Source organism: Colias eurytheme, chromosome 4 (genome assembly GCF_061535395.1).
Source record: "Colias eurytheme isolate Ceu_HAF_F1 chromosome 4, ilColEury1 Martin Lab GWU primary, whole genome shotgun sequence".
NCBI classification, from domain to species: Eukaryota; Metazoa; Arthropoda; class Insecta; order Lepidoptera; family Pieridae; genus Colias; species Colias eurytheme.
The window spans coordinates 5,495,419-5,515,884 of record NC_142983.1 but is presented as its reverse complement, the minus strand read 5'-3'; the positions used below and the strand labels follow the sequence as shown (position 1 = coordinate 5,515,884).

General features: G+C 34.1%; 1 protein-coding gene across 1 annotated transcript in view; it reads right to left on the bottom strand.

Annotated features, from left to right (window-relative positions):
- Window positions 1–199: 199 nt before the first annotated feature.
- Window positions 200–20,466, bottom strand: part of ft (cadherin-related tumor suppressor fat) — a 73,497-nt gene continuing 53,230 nt past the window's right edge. The window contains exons 2-9 of the mRNA XM_090120536.1: window positions 13,842–14,150; window positions 13,302–13,535; window positions 10,597–10,798; window positions 10,227–10,414; window positions 9,699–10,121; window positions 9,108–9,609; window positions 3,656–9,020; window positions 200–3,440 (exon numbers count right to left, since the gene is read on the bottom strand). Of these exons, the coding sequence (XP_089976662.1) occupies window positions 815–3,440; window positions 3,656–9,020; window positions 9,108–9,609; window positions 9,699–10,121; window positions 10,227–10,414; window positions 10,597–10,798; window positions 13,302–13,535; window positions 13,842–14,150 (9,849 nt within the window). The 3' untranslated portion in view covers window positions 200–814. The remainder of the gene's footprint in view (window positions 3,441–3,655; window positions 9,021–9,107; window positions 9,610–9,698; window positions 10,122–10,226; window positions 10,415–10,596; window positions 10,799–13,301; window positions 13,536–13,841; window positions 14,151–20,466) is intronic.

Here is a 20,466-nt window from a genome sequence, read left to right as displayed (position 1 = left end):
ATAAAAACATGTTCTTTTTGTTTCCATGTATTGATGATGATACAGACATTAACACAAGCGACACTGAGATGCGAATGATCAATATCCTTAAAATCATCTTAATCTTTTTATATTCTTAATATTTTTTAGAATCATCTTTTAGGTATTGATTAATTTGAAATATATAGCCCTAACTGAGGATATTAAATAAAAAATAACATATATTTTGATTCATTTATTTTTACATTAAAAATCAGTCGGTTCTTTCGAACAGAAGTAACATTTGGCACGTAATTCACTATGCGTATGGCAAACATAAAGCGTTGTCATACTGTTATAAATCTGTGACAAAGCTATCACATACCAAGTATAAGTTAAGAGTTACATAAATTCAGTCTATTGTTCCAATAATAATATTTTGCTTATTTTACAATCACTACCAGACCTAATAAGTTTTGGGTTATTAAATTCGAAATCAACATTGGAAGTTTATTATAAAATTAGGAGGTAGTAATTATTTAATTTTCGTTTATCATGATATATAAATCCTAAATTGAAATTACAACTTTTTGATACTTATCGTTAAAACCATTGGAACTTCATATTTACAAAAAATACATATGTATTTACTATTTACATAAATTACATTTGAAAATGAGGTTTCAATTTAGGAAATAAGCGCTAAATTAATAATTAATTGTAAATCTATCATTAAAGTCTATATTTAACAAAAATATGGCAAGATACATTAAAGAGATCTTGATACAAGATCATAACAATTATGTACATTTACTATAATATTCAGGTATTTACAAGGAAAATATTATACATTATATCAAACATATTCTTCGGATGGTTTAGGCGTTCCATTGGGGAGCCTTAAAGATGAAGACATTCGGCCATTGACGGAATCAGGTAGTTCAGCGATGTCTTTGAAAACCCCTATCATGCTCTCAAAGTTGGGGCCCCAATTTAATAAATAATCCCAGCCCAGGGTGGCCGGTGCAGGAGAGCCATTAGCTTGTCTATATAATGCTGAACCCACATGAGGAGCGAGATCGTCATCCGATGCGACTAGAGTGCTTAAAGAACCACGAAATGACGAATCAAAACTTTCGTAAGGCGGTGGCAATATTGGCTTTTTATTATTATTTGTGCTATTAACATTTTGTCTTCTTACGTCGTCAGGTTTATCCGCACTTAAGCTATTGTTATCATATTCTATTTCTGAACACGTAAAGCTGTCGTTACCACTTTCATCATCTGAACCTGTTGAACTTCTGTTATCTACTGGTGGAGAGTGATGCCTATGTGACATATGGTGACTCACACCACCACTACGCGGAGCTTCACTAGAGCTTGATACTGCATCTAAGGTGGATACTAAACTTGATGTTCGTTGTCTAGCATTCATTCTCTCTATTTCTTCTGCAGTTAGGCCCACTGCTCCTGAGCCCACTGATACTTGTTGCACCTGAGATGATGCGTTAGGTGTTTTTCTACCTGCTGAAGAGCTTTGTCCGCTCAATTGGGACATCACTGGACTATTTAAACTACGTTCACTATTACTATGTAAAGCATCTTTTCCGACCCCTCCTGAACTGGAAGTTGTTGCCAGTAAAGCGCTCTGCAGTGGTTTCCCTGATATATCGTGAAGTGTTAATATTCTGGGTTGTTGGCTTAGTTCACTACTTGGCGAAAGTCGAGCTAAAGGTGTTGTTTGATGTTGTCTTGGTTGAGGAGGTGGTTGTGAAGCCTGTGGTAGTACTCGTGGTGGGTAGCCGCTTGAATGATGCGGAGAATGTCTGTGTTGTGGAGTTTGATGTTTGTGGTGGTAACTTGCAATTGGAGGAGGTGTCGCTTTGTATTTTCGAACACCAGCGGCTTCTCTGAACCCTTTGTAATGATACACAATATCTATATCTGAAGGTGCAATTGAACTAGCGTTTTCCAGGTCATAATGTTCAGGACCTTCTGAATTTAAATCCATACCACTGGGATGGTCATGATTATGCGAGTGCGATGTGTTTGTTGATGGTGGAGGTGGTGGATGATGGTCATCTCTAAGAGCCGGACTTTTGCCTACTACTTCGCGTTCTATTATATCCGGCCTTTGTGGTCTAGGTGGATCAATATTCATTATTTCTCGATCCTTATATTTTTTAGATAACAGTTCCGGTCCGACAATATGGCCAACATTTCTCATTATATCTGCATTGTCAGACATGTAACTGTTCAGACTAGTTTCATTACTGTGCATATTTCTATTCATAAGACTATCATTCGTACCCGCAATTAAATTCGGTGCGTTTAACATTGCCGGACCACCATTTTGCTTCGTGTGGACTACATTACTTTTTACATTTGGGACACCACCTTTCTCCTTTTTCTGTTTGCGCAGGCGAAAAACGATAAAGGACACCAATATTGCGACAATTAAAATAATGAAAAATGAAATAACCAGCGTAATTCCAATACTCAATGGATCAGGGTTTTGAGTTAATCCCGCCCCAAAAGCACTATGACAACCAGAAATTATTTTTCCCTTGCGTGTAACATCCCTCAAGATGCTACCGTTTCCAGTGAATGGTTGAATCTCATTATTAATTGTTAAATTTGCTAAACATCCTTCGAACTTATTGTATGATGATGATATCCATTCAGATTTAACACCTCCTAACGATATGACAGTTAAGTATGGATCTAAAAAGTCATGCACGCTTGCGGCATCGAGTTCTTCTCCAACTAGCTTATCGTCAACGAGCAACTTTATGCTTCTGCCATAACCAAATAATGTTACATTGTGCCAATTCCCGTCGGAAACATCGCGTTGTTCCATCTGCGTCATATTTACTAGTGAACTTTGTTTTGATGTGTAGCTTACTTTCCCTTCAATTAATTCAATTAACGTATAATATTTTTCCGTGGCGGCATAAAAGAGTAATCCAACTTTTCTATGAGTTTTAAATGAAAATGACAAAATCTTAGCAGGATTAGTAGCTTTAGATATTGATTTTGTAAGGCCTTTAGTTAACTTTTTGTCCCAAGCAGTATTACCACCGTAAAATGACTCAAGTAATTGCATTCGTCTGTGTTTTTCTGAAATTGTATATATTATGTATGCATTCTCACCAACAGATATACTTTGAAGTGAATTACTACAATCAGATGATAGTATATTATTGCCACATGTACAATAGTTTGTCTTCCAACGATCGATACATTTTCCTGCGCCACATATATCCTTTTTGAAACATGCTCCTCGTTCTGATCTGTCGCAATTTGGTTCAACTCCGCGAGAATTCAATGGGTTAGTCAAGTTTAATAACCGACCATTGATCGTAATACTGTGCATACAGCCAACAAAATCATCAGAGTGTATTTGTCCTGGACGTTCTAAGACTGGGTCTGCTTTGTGTAAGCCACCGATTAGAAGAGGTTCATTGTTGAAATTCAAAGTTCTGAAAAATAATAAAAAAAAATTAATTCATTTTCATAATATTCGTGTTTTTTAATGCAATAGAAAATTTACAATAACCTATTCATTTATAGCTTTTTTATAGTGATGGGTTGCGTAAGGTATATTATCAAATTTCTAAATATGTAGTATTAAAAAATATATATTAACAAATTTATGCACGTCACATGCTATTAATTGTATATTAAAATATCTTACCCAGCTTGGCCAGTATCATCATCGTAGCATGATTTGTCGCCGGGCTCACATTCAGTACAAACATCTCCATGGTCAGTACACGTAGCTATGCTTAGTGAAATAACGCGGCCATTACGAGTTGCTGTTAATTTGTACCATTTCCCATCTGCTAAATTTTTATCTGTTTCTGTTATAGCAACTGTAGTTATTGATGTTCGAGCACCACCAAATGAAAATACAGGTTTTCCTCCAAGCAGTTCTATAGCAATAAAATCAGATCTACCTCCGGTTTGGGCTCCGTAGTTATATAGCAACAATGCATCTGATTTAGTTGTGGCAAATATTAGAGTGATGTCGTTCGTAGATGCATCTAATGTCGGAAACTGCATATACGACAATTCATTAAAACCAAATGTTGAACTTTCACAATGTGTACCGTAACGACCATTTGTGCAGCTGCATTTATAACCTGGTTTTAAGCTGATGCATATCCCTCCGTGTAAACAAGGATTAGGTCTACATGAGTCTATGAGACCTTCGCACTGATTACCTCGATATCCCGGTCGACAAAGACAGAAGAAAGAATTTCTATCCGAACTTTCCTTGCACGATCCTCCGTTTTTGCATGGGTTGCTGCTACATGCATCATCTCGTTCTAATTCGCAAGTTTTACCTTCCCTACGGTCTGGACATAAGCACACAAAATCGTGACCTTGTTTTCTACACTGTGCTCCAAATTTGCATGGGTTTGGTGAACAGGGATCTTGGCGTTTCTCACAATTTTTACCCATAAAGCGATCATTACAATGACATTCATAATCATGTTGTACTAGTGGTGAAGATATAATCAAAGTGGAACTTTCAGTAATTTTAGTATCATCCAATACATTGATTGCATCAGTACATATGCCGTCATTTTGACATGAATTCTGAGCACAAGGAAAAAAGGGAAGTATTATTTGTTTCTTTAATATTTTCTTTATTTCTGACTCTTTCGATTTAAGAAATTTTTCTGTGCTTTCTCTTTTCCATATTAAATTATTTTCTTTTATAGCTATTGTCAAATCTAAAGTTCCTTTCCCTTCATTAATACTGTACAAATAAACACTTTCTTTATTTTTGAAACCAACTTTAAGTATTTCTAATAAAATACGATAATAATGCGTTAAAAAGTCATTAGCTGTCATGTTAAATATTCTGATAGTAATTGATTCTTCAACCGTGTTGTTATTGAAGGAGAAGTATTCAACACTGACTGATGAAACAACGTCTCTATGAATGCCATCATTTCCTGACACTGAAAATGAATATCCTTGACCAGGTTTGACAGAGTTGGAATACAGGTCACATCCTTTTCTTATATTCAAAAGCGAAAGAGTACTTTCTGATGTTGACTCTTTAATCATTTTGCATTTATAGTCACCGACAATGTCCGGATCATTTGGTTTAACGTCAGCTATCTTACTGGGCGGTAATTTATTATTAAAAGCATAAACTAGCACATGGACAGATCTAGGTGTTGGTGGATTATCATTTCTGTCTAATACCTTGATATGAATTGTATAGTTGGAAGTCATTACAGGCGTCCCACTATCTTCTATTTGTATCCTAACCTCTAGGTTTGGAGTAAGTTCTCTGTCAATTTTTTTCGTAGTAAGAAGTACTCCAGTATGTTTTTGCACTTTTACGAAGCTTTGATGTTTTCCTCCAATAATTGTATAAGAAAACGGAGCGCCATTTGGAGGTAAGTCAGGATCTTTTGCAGAGAGTGTTGTGATACTTGTATTAGGAGGTTCGTTTTCATAAACTGAACCATCGAAATTTTCCGTGTCAAAAATAGGACCGTTATCATTTATATCAGTTAAAGTTATTTTCACAGTTGTAGTACCTGTTTGTGGCGGAATTCCAGTATCTATTGCTCCCACTATTAAAGAATAAGAAGATAAAGTTTCGCGATCAAGATACCGACCAACTTCTATTACACCACTTTGAGGATCAATTTTAAAATCTTGGTTTCCATTGCCCGAAACAATTGAATAGCTAAACTGATTATTTTGTGGGCGCACATCTTTATCTACAGCCTTTACTTGTACTACTTCGTGTCCTATCTTTGCACCTTCTGAAATTGTTGCTTCGTAATAGTTTCGTAAAAACTCTGGCGGGTCATTACCGTCTTGAATTGATATTATAATCTGTGCCTCGTCAGTATCGTTGCCGTGAATGCTTCCATAGTTTTTAGCTAGTACCGTTAAAACAACTCTATTTTGAGTTTCTCTATCTAAGTATCGAGCTACCCTTATTACGCCAGTTTGTGAATTAATACTGAAGCCTTTGTCGTTACTCGATCCTACGAACAAATAATAAACTACCCCATCGTCACCACTATCTTGATCAGTTGCTTGTATAACACCGACATTTGTACCAACTTCAGCAGATTCTGAGACATCAAAGTGAAATACGGGTTGAACAAACTTTGGATAATATTCGTTTACTCCTGTTATATGAACTTCAACTTCAGTAGTGCTACGCATACTGGAATCCGGATTTTCAGCCATAACTTCTATTTTATACGTGGTTTTTTCTTCAAAATCAAATATTTCTTTAGAAAATATTTTACCAGAATTAGAGTCTATTTTAAACAAAGATGACATTCCATTGGTAATATGATATTTAATAATTGCATTTTTCGGTGAATCAATATCTATGGCTTCTACTCTAAAGATAAATGTATTTACTGGTGAATTTTCTTGCAGATATGCAAGGTAATGAGTTTGGTTAAAAATAGGAGCGTTATCATTAATATCTGTTAGGATAATCGTAACTGTTGCAGTTGCTTCTTTCGGCTTGAAACCCAAATCTCTTGCAGTTATATTGAGTCTATATTCTTGAACCTCATCATAATCAAGTGAACGTAGTATACTAATTACTCCTGATACGGGGTGGATTTTAAAGACATCGTCCTCATTTCCTGATGAAATTTCATAACGTATTATCCCATTAGGACCATCATCTTCATCGTTGCCTTTTAATGTTAGGATAGAAGATCCGACTGGCTCATTTTCAGGCACAATAACTTGATAACTTAGAGCTGTAAATTTGGGACTATGAATATTTTCACTGGTGACGACAAATTGTAAATTTGTTTCATCCCATTGCGGTGGTACTCCTTTGTCAACCGCTTTTACTTTGATAGTGTAATATTGTCCAACATTATAAAATTGTTTGCTGACTATTATCCATCCTGATATTTTATCCACTGAAAAGAATGCTGTTCCATTTCCACCAAAAACGTGATACTCTATTTCAGCGTTTATTCCATAATCTAAAGTATCTTCAGCTTGTAACCTGATTATCTTTTCTCCAAGTGTAGCATCGTGTGGGACAGGTACAAGCTTTTCATGTGGCTTAAATTTAGGTTTATTGTTATTGGCATCTACAATATTGATCGTGACCAGGCAATCAGATGACATGGGTGGTTTACCATTATCAGTAGCTACTACAATAACAGAGTAAGTATTTTCAGGTGACGAATTCACTGGTGTACGTTTATAGTTCATAGTGAATTTGCTTGAAATTTCCCCGGTAGCAGGATCAATAGAAAATAAATCTGATGTTTGTTGTAAAGAATACGAAATGATTGAATTAGGTCCTTGTTTATCTTTATCAGTCGCAATAACTTGTCCAACGAAACTATTTTTCTTTTGCAATTCAGGAAAATTGAAACTGTAATATGAATATTCAAATTCTGGCGCATTATCATTTTGATCCTGTATAGTGATTGTTAAAGGAGTTTCAGATCTCCATGCCCCATCAATCGCAGCAACTTTTAAAATATATTCATCTTGTATTTCTCTGTCTAGAGGACGCGCTACAGTCACGTTACCCGTTATAGGATCAATGACAAATTTTTCTCCAGGATTTTCTACAAAACTATAAGTAGCATTAGCATTTGTTCCAATATCTAAATCTGAACTTGTTACTTTAATAACAAATGAACCAATTTCTGCATTTTCGGTTACATTTACACTAAAAAGACGTGTAAATCTAGGTGGATTATCATTCTTATCAGATACAGTTACTAAAACGGTGGATGTTCCCGTGAGCTGTGGTACGCCATGGTCTACTGCTTCAACTATAATTTCATAAAATGGGATTGATTCTCTGTCTAAAGCAATATTAGTATAAATTTCACCATTATCTGCATCAATTACAAAGGTTTCTTCATAATCGTTTACGAGTCTGAATGCAATCCTTCCATTTCCATCTGAGTCGTCATCGTGAGCTTCAATTTTTATCACTGTTTGCGGTGGTGATTCTTCTTCAGGAACAGTAGCATTATATAACATTTGTTCAATAACGGGTGCATTATCGTTTGCATCAGAAACTTTTATTTCTATTTCGATAAATGATTTTAATGGTGGATTATCGGAGTCCCTTACTTCAAACCACACCTCGTACAGAGGCATCGTTTCATAATCAAATCCTTTTCCTGTTATGAAAACTTCTCCACTCATTGGTTCCACTCGTAACGCATCTCCAACATTGCCACCAGCTACTGAGTATTGAAGTAAGCCTACAGATCCTTTTTTAGGTGACGTTGCTGATAAACGAGTCACTAATACTCCTTCTGGCGTATCTTCGGGGAATGTAAAGGTTAATTTATTTGTTACCGTGAATTTGGGGAAATTTTTTCCAGATTTGGGTATTAAAATTAGGTCTGCTGTGCTTTGTCGAGACGAAATACCACAGTCCGTAGCTACGATAACTAAATTAAATGTTGGTGATAATTTGGTTCTATCGTTATATTTGTTTAGAGCTTCTTTTGCTTTAATAACACCAGTTTCTTTATTTATGGTGAACAAATCCTGATGTTCCCCTTTCAAGTTATAAATAATTTTTTTGTTCAGACCTACATCGTTATCTTTTGCTTTAACACCAAAAATGAAATCATTTGCCTTAGTTTTTTCAGATATAAATACTTCGTAAACTGTTTGAGAAAATGAAGGTGTGTTATCATTTTCATCTTCAACAACTATTGTAACATTAGCTGTTGCAGTTCGTGGATCGGTAGTAGATGAATCTTGAGCCATCACAATTAAATAATAAGTTTCCCACTCCTCCCTGTCCAATGTTTCATTAGTTGTAATTATTCCTGTGACTGGATTAATGATAAATCTTTCAGATTTGTCCCCAAGTAGGCTGTATCTTATTTTAGCATTGTTTCCTATGTCCTTATCTATTGCTTTTGGGTTTAGTATTATAGTTCCAGGTGGGGAGTTTTCCTTAATATGCGCTTTGTAACTTTGTCTTTCAAAGTCAGGACTGTTATCGTTTATATCTTGAACAATTACTTTAACTGTACCCGAACCGGTAAGTGGAGGTGAACCTGAAAAAGAAATAATGGAATTATAACAATTATTTAATTAAAATTTTTGAAATAAATAAAATCATATTTTGTTAAAATAAAGATTACCTGTATCCATAGCCACTAGAAACAATGTATATTCATCCTGTGCTTCTCTATCTAAAGTTCTTAATAGTGATATTTGTCCCGATGATGCATTTATTTTAAAAAGATCAGCATCGCCTTCCTTTATAAAGTAGCGAACTTGATTATTAAATGGTGGTGAATCTGCATCATAAGCGTGTACGGTGAGAATATATCCACCATTAGGAGGGATAACGTTTTCCATTACATATGCTAAATATGGTGAGTCCAAAAAGGTTGGTGGATTATCATTTATGTCTTGTAATGATATGGATAACTCAGCCGTATCATATCGAACATCGTCTTTTGCACAATCTTCAGCTCTAATTGTTAAAACATATCGAGATTTTCTTTCAAAGTTCAAATTTTTGGCAACTCTCACTATTCCAGTGTCTTCGCTGATGCTAAAGTCTCTGTTTTCATCTCCAAAATCTATCGAATACCTTACTCTTCCATTAGCGTCTTCATCGACATCAGTGGCAGATACCTAAAATATAAACAATGACAAATAATTAATAACTTGAAGAAGTATAAGATACATGATAACAAGAAAGTTCTGATGAATTGACAACTTACTTGCAAAACGCTTGCACCGATGCTTGCATTCTCAGGTACAGACGCACTATATTGTTTAGGATCAAATACGGGACTGTTATCATTCTCATCCAGTATTTTAATAGTAATCTCTGTTGTCGTAATTTGGGCTGGATCGCCTCTATCTTTTGCCTTTACTGTAATTGTATAGGATGACTTAAGTTCTCTATCAAGCTTTCCAGTTGCTCGCAAAATACCATCCACATTTCCCAAAGAAAAATATCCGTTGACATCAGGGCTAGAGTCCATAAAATATTCCACGTAACCATTTCTTCCTTCATCTTTGTCTATTGCTTTAATTGTCATAATAACAGTATTTAGAGGAATATTTTCAGATACTGTAGTCATATTAGCACTTACAAATTCAGGCGCCATGTCATTTACATCTTTTAATTGAATTGTTACCTGTAAATATTTTTCAATGGTTATGAAAATGTAGATAAGGTAGTATAGAAATTCATTTTATTCAACTTAAAAACAAAAATTTTAAAACAATTTTTATGAATTTACCTGAACAGTAGAAGATAATCTAGGTTCTGGGGGTTTTGCTAAATCCTTCGCTGTGATAATTAAATTGTACATAGATATTTTTTCTCTATCCAATAATTTTGCTGTATGAATTGTTCCATTTGAAGATATTATAAAGTCTTCATCGTCGTCACCTGAAGTTATACTGTATGCCAGTTTCCCATTCCAGCCTGAAAAGTTTATATTAAAACATTACTAACATAACAATACACCACAAAATTAATCATACCCGATTTTTTACAATACATACCATGACCACTTGAAATTGTAAGCATTAAATGTAAAATTCGTATTTATTATTATTATTAATATGTTATTCGTAAAGCAATATAAAACGAAACGTTTATTTTACCTGAATCTAAATCAGTCGCACTAACAGTCACTACGGATGTTCCCACAGGTACGTCTTCAAGGATTTCGTTCGAAAAACTCATCGGGTCGAAAATAGGAGCGTTATCATTCAGGTCGATAACATTAATGTATACAGTAACCGTTCCTGATAAAGATGGCTGGCCATTGTCTTGTGCTTGTGTGACTAAAATATAATGCGGCGTCTGAAATAGAGATACGATACATATTATTATCAAATTTCTGTCATTAGCTTAATATGAATACGACTCCTTAAATTATAAATATTAATTAATAAAAATAGTCTATGTGACTTGCTTGCTTGCTTAAAAGGAGCAAACTATAATATAGTAGTTAAAAAACGTGTAATATACATATAATAAATTAATTAATATGACTACGGATTGCTCTTTATTGTTTGGGTTCAGACAAATCGTTAAGAAATTATTAAGTACAATGTAACCACAAAGTAACACAATTGAATGTTATAATTGCGTTATGAATCTTTTATTAATTCGAGTCACATAACGACGGCGACTGACGAATGCTCTATACATGTATATCTTTATTCCAGTCACAAGTCTCAGTTACAAGCGACGAAGTGACATTTCAAGACCCCGGCATGGTATTTGAATTTTCCATATAATAGGTCACCAAAACTTTCCAGCTATGACAAGCTCTTTCATTCGTGGATCGTGGAGCGGGATGACCATTTAAAAAACGGGCAGCGGTCCCGGAATCCGGCTCTTGAATGTTTTGCAGACGGCCGCTTTGTCAGACATTGTTCGGCCCTTAATTTCGATGGCGGATCGAGTTGGCAAATGCCGAATATGATGCGCGACGCGAAAAAACTGTACTGGGATGAAATTAGCAGCTCTCTAGCGCGGTACCCGGAATTGGCGGGCGGTCGAGAAAACGAATGTACAGCGAATTGTTTTTACTAATTAGCAGCGCCGTCTGACTTGATGAGTCCTTGTGCACCATTGCATTCGCATTTCAGAATACATGCGACAATTTGCATTCCTTTGCATAATTCTCTTGTTTGTTTATTAATAGTACCTAACTGATACGCTACTGTTTTATTATTTTTTTAATTTTAATGATGACATTTAATAGCAAAAAATATAGCTGCTATTTTAATTAAAAACTGAAATAACTTACAGAAGAAAGAAATGCAAACAAAAATATTTTAGTGAAATATTTGATAAAAGACATGATTAAGGTATCTTAAGAATAGAATGTGCCCTTAAAAAAATAAAAACATATTATTTTACTGTTAAACTTAATATTATGAACGAGTTTCGATCGTTACTTCGTGTTATAGAACAACTTTAAACGGTCAACGCCCTACTGTAGATCTATGTTGAGATAATTGTTTCAACCGCAATATGTCTAAGTACACAAAAATGGTCAAGAGGACGGTTTTTGAAAGCCTCGGTCCAACCGGTCAAGTTTCAGGTTTGCTTTGTAAGCGAAGACAATGTTACCAAGAAATTTTATGAGCGACCTCGCTCGCAAACCCTACATATAGGAATAAAAACGATTGCAAATGTTATATTTATATGTATCGCTCCAATATCTTACATAAACGTGACCTAAAGGGAATTAAAATTAGCTTACTGTCCTATACATATTCTCTCGTTTAAAAAAATGGATAAAAGTGTATCCCTAAAGTATTAACGATTGACACAAAGTTATAAATTGTTTTAAAACATTCACATATCTTATCTACCGTGTTATAAATTCGAAAAATAAAGACGTAAAAACGGTTAATAATCATAAATTATTAAAAATATATGTTTTCAATCTGATATTTCAATTAACACTTTTATTTTTCATGTGTTTGTAACCAGTTGTTAAGTGAAGCTCTTAATTTAAACCGAGAGTATAAAAATAAAAAATAAACTCCATTTAAAACACATAACTTACCTACATTTCAATATAAACCCTACTTTGCTAAATAGGTTTTATTTTATTATTAGGTACTAAAGTATATTAATACATTATAAAAATAATTATATGTGTAACTTATTAGTTATGTAACATTGCATGCATGTATGCATTTATTCATATTTTATTGTATGCGGCATAGCATATTTTATAATCCAATCTATTGTGTTACATTTTAATCGGTTTTGACATGTTCGGGAACATGATCTAATAATAAAAGATGTAATAAAACTCATTACCGCACAAACGAAGTTCGTCGAAAGAGCGACAGTAATTGGCTATTATTTACTCCTGAGAACGTTTATCTGGCCGATTTTAATCACTTAACCTTTAAGCATGTTTTTATGTTATTTTACGGTGCAAGTACGCACCTCGTAATGTCGTTACGCTTTATTTTTAAATCATGTTTTAAACTTTGGATTAATTCTAGTTAATTGAACCATATAATCAATTTACGTTTTACACTTGAAGGCATTCTTTCGCATATATTTTAATTAAGAATTGTTTAAGATAAACTATGAATGCATCAGGGATCTAGATGTCTGATCAGCGTCTTATAAATTTATATCTAGTTTATATGCACGGCCACATTAAGATTAAAATTAATTTTTCAATCGCTTCACTAAGTCCAGTTTTTAAAGTAAATTAATGTAAGTCTAGAAGCGGTTCTTTCCATGCATGTTGTGCAATATTTTAGTTAGTTACTAAGGGAAAATATATGCTCAAATACGTTCTGCCATATTTTATATATCAGCTCACCTCCTCATAATCAAGCCTCGCTGTGAGCGTGAAAACGCCAGTTTGCGGGTTCAACGAGAAGATATCGTTAGCCCAGTCCGAAATCACGGTGTATGTGAGCTGAGCATTGGGCCCCGAGTCGAGGTCGTCGGCCGCCACGGTGCCTACCACGGAGCCTCGCGCCGCGTTCTCAGCTATGTCGAAGGAGTAAGCGCTTTCCTTGAAAACTGGCGGATTGTCATTCGTATCTGTGACCTAGAAATGGTAATGTTAATGTTAGTTTCAATTGCGTTGATTAAGTTGTAATTCTTGTTTATCTTGGTGTACGTGGAAAGGACGTCGGTGTATTTATAAAGTCATTGTTTACAGTAATTGTAGTATTAACTGCTATTTCAATGTTTATGATAAAGTTTTCACTTTAGAGATGACTTAAACCCTTTCATATTAAATGCAATTATAATATTATAGATGGGTTAAAAGTTTATTGTTACTTCGTTAATTTCAATGTAAACATGTGTTAAACTTAGTTGTTATAAAGAATAACAAAAAGTCAAGTTTTACCTGAATAACTACTGTGACATCTGTGAACTGCATTCCGTCGTCGGCGCGTATGACCACTTCATATTCCGGAATCGTCTCTCTGTCCAACGGTTCCTTGAGGGTCAACTCCCCAGTGTGCCGATGTAGTGAGAATGGAGTGGCCTCTTCTGATTGTATGCTGTACGTGATGGTGCCAATGGTATCTGGGTCTTCCGCCGTGATGGCCGCTATGAGTTGGCCCGGCGCGAGATCCTCTGAAGCCATGTAAGCTGGTGGTATGTTCTTGAACTCAGGAGGACTGTCGTTCTTGTCCAAAATAACGACTTCAACCTGTAAAAAAAATGTTAGATTTAATTTCAATGTTATTTATTTTAAGATTATAATGGCTGTTATTAATAGAGCCGACATTTTTTTTCATAACAACTGTTTACACATGAATTATGAAAATAAGACAGTAAGTTTGTATTATATCGTAAATAATTTACATTTATCTCATGAAGTCACGTAAAAACAAAGAATCTGCTAATGTTGTAGAGCCTATACTTAAATTCCCATTTATTTAGTTTAACAAAACAATCCCGTACCGCGATGAAGTATGTTTTATTTATTACTTTTGCAGAAAATCGTTCAGTTTAACACAGTACAAGAACACGAAGCAAATTAATAATTCTAAAAATGCAGCCTTCAAGCTGTTCCCTCGACAAATGTGTAACTTGAATGTCTGACAGAATGATAAATAGGATTCATTTCAATATTTTGAATATGAGCATAAAAATAAGTCATAAAATATACAATATGCATACAATTAATTTATTTCGTTAAACATAAAATGAAGCTATTAAATAAATACAAATAATACATTTCAAGGTTGTATCAAGAACGGTTTAAAATAATATGAAAATAATATTTACTAAATGAGAATGCATGTATGTTATAAATCACAATTAATAACATCAAAATTGACTCGATATCGATATACTTTTTTCGTTGACCCCGAAGAAGGAATACTTGTTTGATGAGATGTTTTAGATAAGATTTATTAAGTTAGAGCCGAGCTTTACAAATGCAGCCGTTGGACGTTTACAAAAAGCTATTCGGACAAAACTCGACAAGTCAACAAAGGTACAGGGAAGTGTAAGTCTTAGGGTACAATCACATCGACTCACATTTTATATTTAGAAAAAGGCTGTTTTGTAGACTCTGAGTATTGTCTACTACAATTTCTCTTTCAAACTCGAAATATTTTGTGATTTTTTCTTACAGCACCGATAATTTTTTATTTTTGTTTTCCAATTTCCCTACACTCGAAAATATTTGATAACCTATAATCATATATTATATTGGGTGATTTAGCTTAGCTTACGGCTTATTTAACTGTCCAACTAATTGCCAAACTTTTGTTGATAGATATGGTGTCACCAACTCACCATAAAGTTACCTTCACAGTCCGTACAATGAAGTATGAAGAATTCGGAGCACAATGATTGGACCCGTCATAGATAAGAAGACGCCGATTGTACAGATTTCTCTGGCGAGAGATGCTGCGCATTTGTTATGATGACTCAATCTTTTCTTTGTATATGCAAGAGCACGCTCTCGAGGTGCATGCATAGAACACATCTCGAAACGCCCACGAGATTTTACGTAAGAGAAGCAGCAATTAACGCCCTTTGTACGATCCTATCTGTCAAGTAAATAAATTGAAATGTGTTAATAAAATTTATTGTTTAGAAAATACGGGCGCTTACGAAATGTCGGAGTTTATTGCTTGAGGTTTATGTTTATAATTAGGATCAAATTAATACACGGATGGAATACCTACCGTATAAGCCGTCAAGGCTGCATTATAGCAAATTCCGAACTAATTATATGCCGTCACGCTATTAAGACTTTTTATGGACATCATAGTGGAACATTTTGGGACTACAACCCACAAGCTGTTTCAGTTTAAAGTACAAAAACAAAAGATTAATTATGGAACTCTTATGCATAGTTCAGATCGGACCCCCTATAGGTTGTGTTTGAAGTAATCGATTAAGGGAAGAGAAATGACAGAATGTAGTATCGACGATTAATCAAGTTTTGATAATTGATAGTGGTACGCTACTAGATTAATAAGAAACATCGAATACATGTTGTAGTCTGTTGAATAATGATGATATGCAGCAAATGTTATGCGAATGGAAATCTTCTTTGTTTTACATTTTATCCTTAATGATCAAAAATTCTTATTTCGTATCTAAAAGAAAAAAATGTTTCTCGATTTCTCATCATAAAATTATACTCAGCTCGTATTGTTCTTACCTATATTTAGTAAAAACTATTGTAAAAGAAACATACATATTTTAAGAATTATTGGCAAAATACATAATGTTTACTGACAATTTGACATATTACACCCATTAAATTTGAAATAACGAAGAAAAAAAGGTCGACCCACGCTAAAGCGTTTCGATTATGACAATTATTTTACACGCTTTTTGTACCATTTATTAAACATCGACACCTAATAATTAAGTAGTTATCTACTCAATTTGATTATTGTAAATTGTACTGATATATTTTTGTAATAAATTACTACTATTGCCTTGTAAATATGTACTTTTGATAGACTGCTTATTAACGCTTTTGTAAAGTTACCTTTATAATATGTAAATAAACATTTTTTACAAACTTTTTAGCAATTGTTTTATTTTAAATCTCCAAAAGCCACTAATTTATTAATCGGATGCCAATGAATTTATTAATTTAGAAATACGTAAATTATCTTTTTCACACTAAATAAATAGTAAGAATCGTTTATTAAAAATTGTTGTATAAATATAGAAGGATAGAGACGATTTTCTTCAAAAAGCGATATTACATTAGAATTGATTAATTTAGAAATACGTAAATTATCTTTTTCACACTAAATAAATAGTAAGAATCGTTTATTAAAAATTGTTGTATAAATATGGAAGGATAGAGACGATTTCTTTAAAAAGCGATATTACATTATACCAGTTATTAAATTCAATTTAAAACTTTGTCACATACCTATACACAAGAGTGACATTAATCTGAAAAATGACCTTCCAATTTTGTCTCTTGACCAAGCCAGCGTAAATTCACGGACATCAATCATTCTACTCATTTGCTTCAAAAATTTCGACGTTACTTCTTTTATTGCTTTACTCCATTTTATTACACCTAATTTCATTCTGCATCCCCATCACAATGGTGTAAGCCTTTATTTTGCTACTATGGTGATCGTGATGCAATTTATCATTTTTGGTACAGGTCATTTTAATCCTATATTTTTTTATTTGTGGGACGAATTAATGGTGATCGAATGAACGAAAGTGTATACATAGGTACTTATATACTTTCTTTCCTTATGTCTATAGGTTGTATCTAACCTGAGGCCGTAATGTGATTTATAAATGAATAAAAGAAAACAATATCATTTTTAGTCTTGTATTCATAAACGACATCGTATCGCATTGCAAAAGAGAATATTTATTGTATTTGTAAAACTTAAGAAGACAATTCTCGAAACTATAACATCTTTCAATTATTGCAGCGTATCGACAGTATTTTGTCCAGCCAAGCTATGTAAAACCCAATAAATCACAAACGTTTCGAATGCTCCTGTTTTATGGTATTTCAAGAAAGGGTGGGTTATAAATATTGTGTGAGTGCGGTCGGATATGGTGGCATCGTTTAGGGTTAGACTCTGTGTTTAGATCGCTTCGTGACCGTGGAATGGCCACGTCTGCACCGCTATCCCCCCGGGACTGCGCAATTATGTTACATGTCAGAGATTACAACGCAGATATCGCAATATCATATTTCAACTTTTAGTCATGTTTCAAAAATAAAAGTAGCGTTTTGTTGATCTTGTATAATGTTAAATAACTTTCAATAAGCGACGTGGTCAACGTTCTCTAAAGTATAATAATATGTATCAATAATGTTTACAATGGTTAATTGTATTCATATCGTAAATAAGCCCAGTGAGTCAAGTAAACGTGATTTTGTTTGCAGTAAAACGTACAAAACACCGCTAGACAAAAAAGTCCACACAAATTGTGCATTACGTACCCAAAGGCGCGTCTACGTGAGCGCGATTCGTAATGTGTATTAACCATGCGGCCGCACAGTCCGCCCACATTGGCTATCGGCTGCAAATATATGTAAAATATGCACAAAAGTACCCAGGATAAAGTGCATCGATAAGAGGCGACGCAATTTGCATCGCCCTAAGCACATCGATCGATAATAAATTCGACCCTGTGTTTACCAAAATATCGTATAACGTTTTTCCAAGACATTACATGGCATTACTCTAATATAATAACAGTACCGGTACATATTATTAAATAATAAAAATACGACAAAATAATATAGCAACCAAAATATAACTTAATATAAAGACAAAATTCTATGGTGCTCCATCGCGGAGATGGAGTTAAACAGTTTAAACGGTACAATCTTAACTGCTAATTTTGCTTGTAATCTTTTTATCAGTTCCAGCGAAAGTCAAACATTCAGAGACATTTTTTATCATCACTCAAAAATATTAGCGGACTTAGTACAAATATTATACAAAAAATATTTTCTGTTTTTGGATTTAGTTTCTTGAGAATGTTTAAAAGTTATGTCTATTTCTTAAATAACTGTATTTATATGTGGAAGAATATACTGGTTCATTTTTATTTATCTTGTTTTTACAATAATTGTATTAAATGACGAAATTTCACTCGCTACGTAAATTATTCATATCCAAGACAATCAAACATTTAACTTAATTTCACTTTATAAATTGTCCTCTTGTGCGATATGATTTTGCACATAATGATATGCATTAGTAAGCATGCAAGTATCGCAGCTTGAGGGCAGACACGCAAACATCCTCCATTTCTCCTAAATTCCCGTCCCCAGGGCACTATTGGCTTATTATTCCCAGATCGATAGTATAATTTTATAATAACTATGTGTAGGTATCTCACATGCCTTTAAAAGTGCAAATATTTTACGAACCCTTCTCTTTTACGATTTGCATTACATAATATAAACAGCTCAAATACTCGATCACGCTACTGTTACTCAATTCTAAAGTAATAACAGCAGTTAATATTCATAACGTCCGTTAGAGAAAAGCGAGCAACTGTCAGATAATTTTGCCTCAAACAATATTCACGGCCTTCCAGAAAATAAATGAAGTACACGAACGAAAATCACGAGTTCTGAATTTTTCAATGTCGCTCTCGGATCGAGATCTGCGCAGCGGCGAGCACAAAGCAGCTAACGATTAACGAACTCCAACCAAAGGAGAGCATCTTACTTTGTTTTTAGTTGTCGATTATTTGTCTGTGGCGACCGCAAATAAAACAACGATTAGCTCGTCATTTATATATCAATGAACGAGTTTTTTAACAAAACAAATATCGTTTCAATGGTTAGCGCTGGCTGCAAATAATTTTCCTACAATTAAGAATTTAGACCTGCCTGTGTCTCAATATTCGTAAAGCAAGCATGATTTGACATTCCGATTATCCGTATCTATAATTCCATGACAGCGGTATGCATCATCTTATTTTATTTATCTAGAGGGATCGATTGTATGGTCAGAAATATCGAGTCATTGCTGTGGAAACAATGGCAATGGCAACAAAAGAATTACAATGTGCTGCCAAAACGGTACAATCACAACTCGCAGGTGGTTCTAGGTTGATCGGTGGGCGATGCACCGTTCAGATAATGACGGACGGACTCTCGCGATGTCGCAACGGCTCTCGGTCGCCGATTTCGGTCTGCCCGTCGGTCATATCTAACGATGGAGCGATAATTAACATCGGACGTCGGCATTATTTACGCCCGTAGCATCCTGCCGACCTGCCTTCGACTCGGTCACGACTTTTTTCCATGTTGAGCGAGACTATTGTTGCTTTACTTATTCATGACTAGAATAGAAACACAAAAGCTTATGGTTTATCACTTCGCTTGTATAAAAGCATTTTCTAGTTCTGTTTAAGTGAGTATCGATGTTGAAAAGCAGGTTTGAGCAATGTATTGATTAAAACAATATTGATTCCAAATTAATTTTGTGCTTCATTGTGTTTGTTCACGGTAGCTAAGGCTAAGTAGCTTTATACAGAACAAATAAATTATTTACGATGATTCAAATTAAGATTCGGTTTGAATGTTATACAGAAAAAAAGACTTATATGATCATAATGTTTATTAAAAGTGTGCAGAAAATCCTTACAAATACTAAATATTATATTGCAAAAAACACATGAATTACTACGATAGAATAATAATTAATGCCTATAGTTATATAGATACCAGGTTTACCAGCATTGTGACACCGCTAAATACCGTTTATCTAAATGCTAACTAGTTGGCTATAATTACTCATTTTGACGTAAGTTTTGCCTTTGTTAAGGCGGGGACTTATGATTTAAGATCAATCTTATCGAATGAATTTGGCGCCAGTTAATTAAATAGGTACTTGGAACAAACTAGGTAAATGGGAAAATCGCAAACATTGTAAATTAACTTATTTGTTTAGAATATTTTAATGATAAAATACCATTTAATAATAATACAATTTTGTTTTGTTTTAAATTGCTTGTAGTATTGACTGTTAACACAAACATCA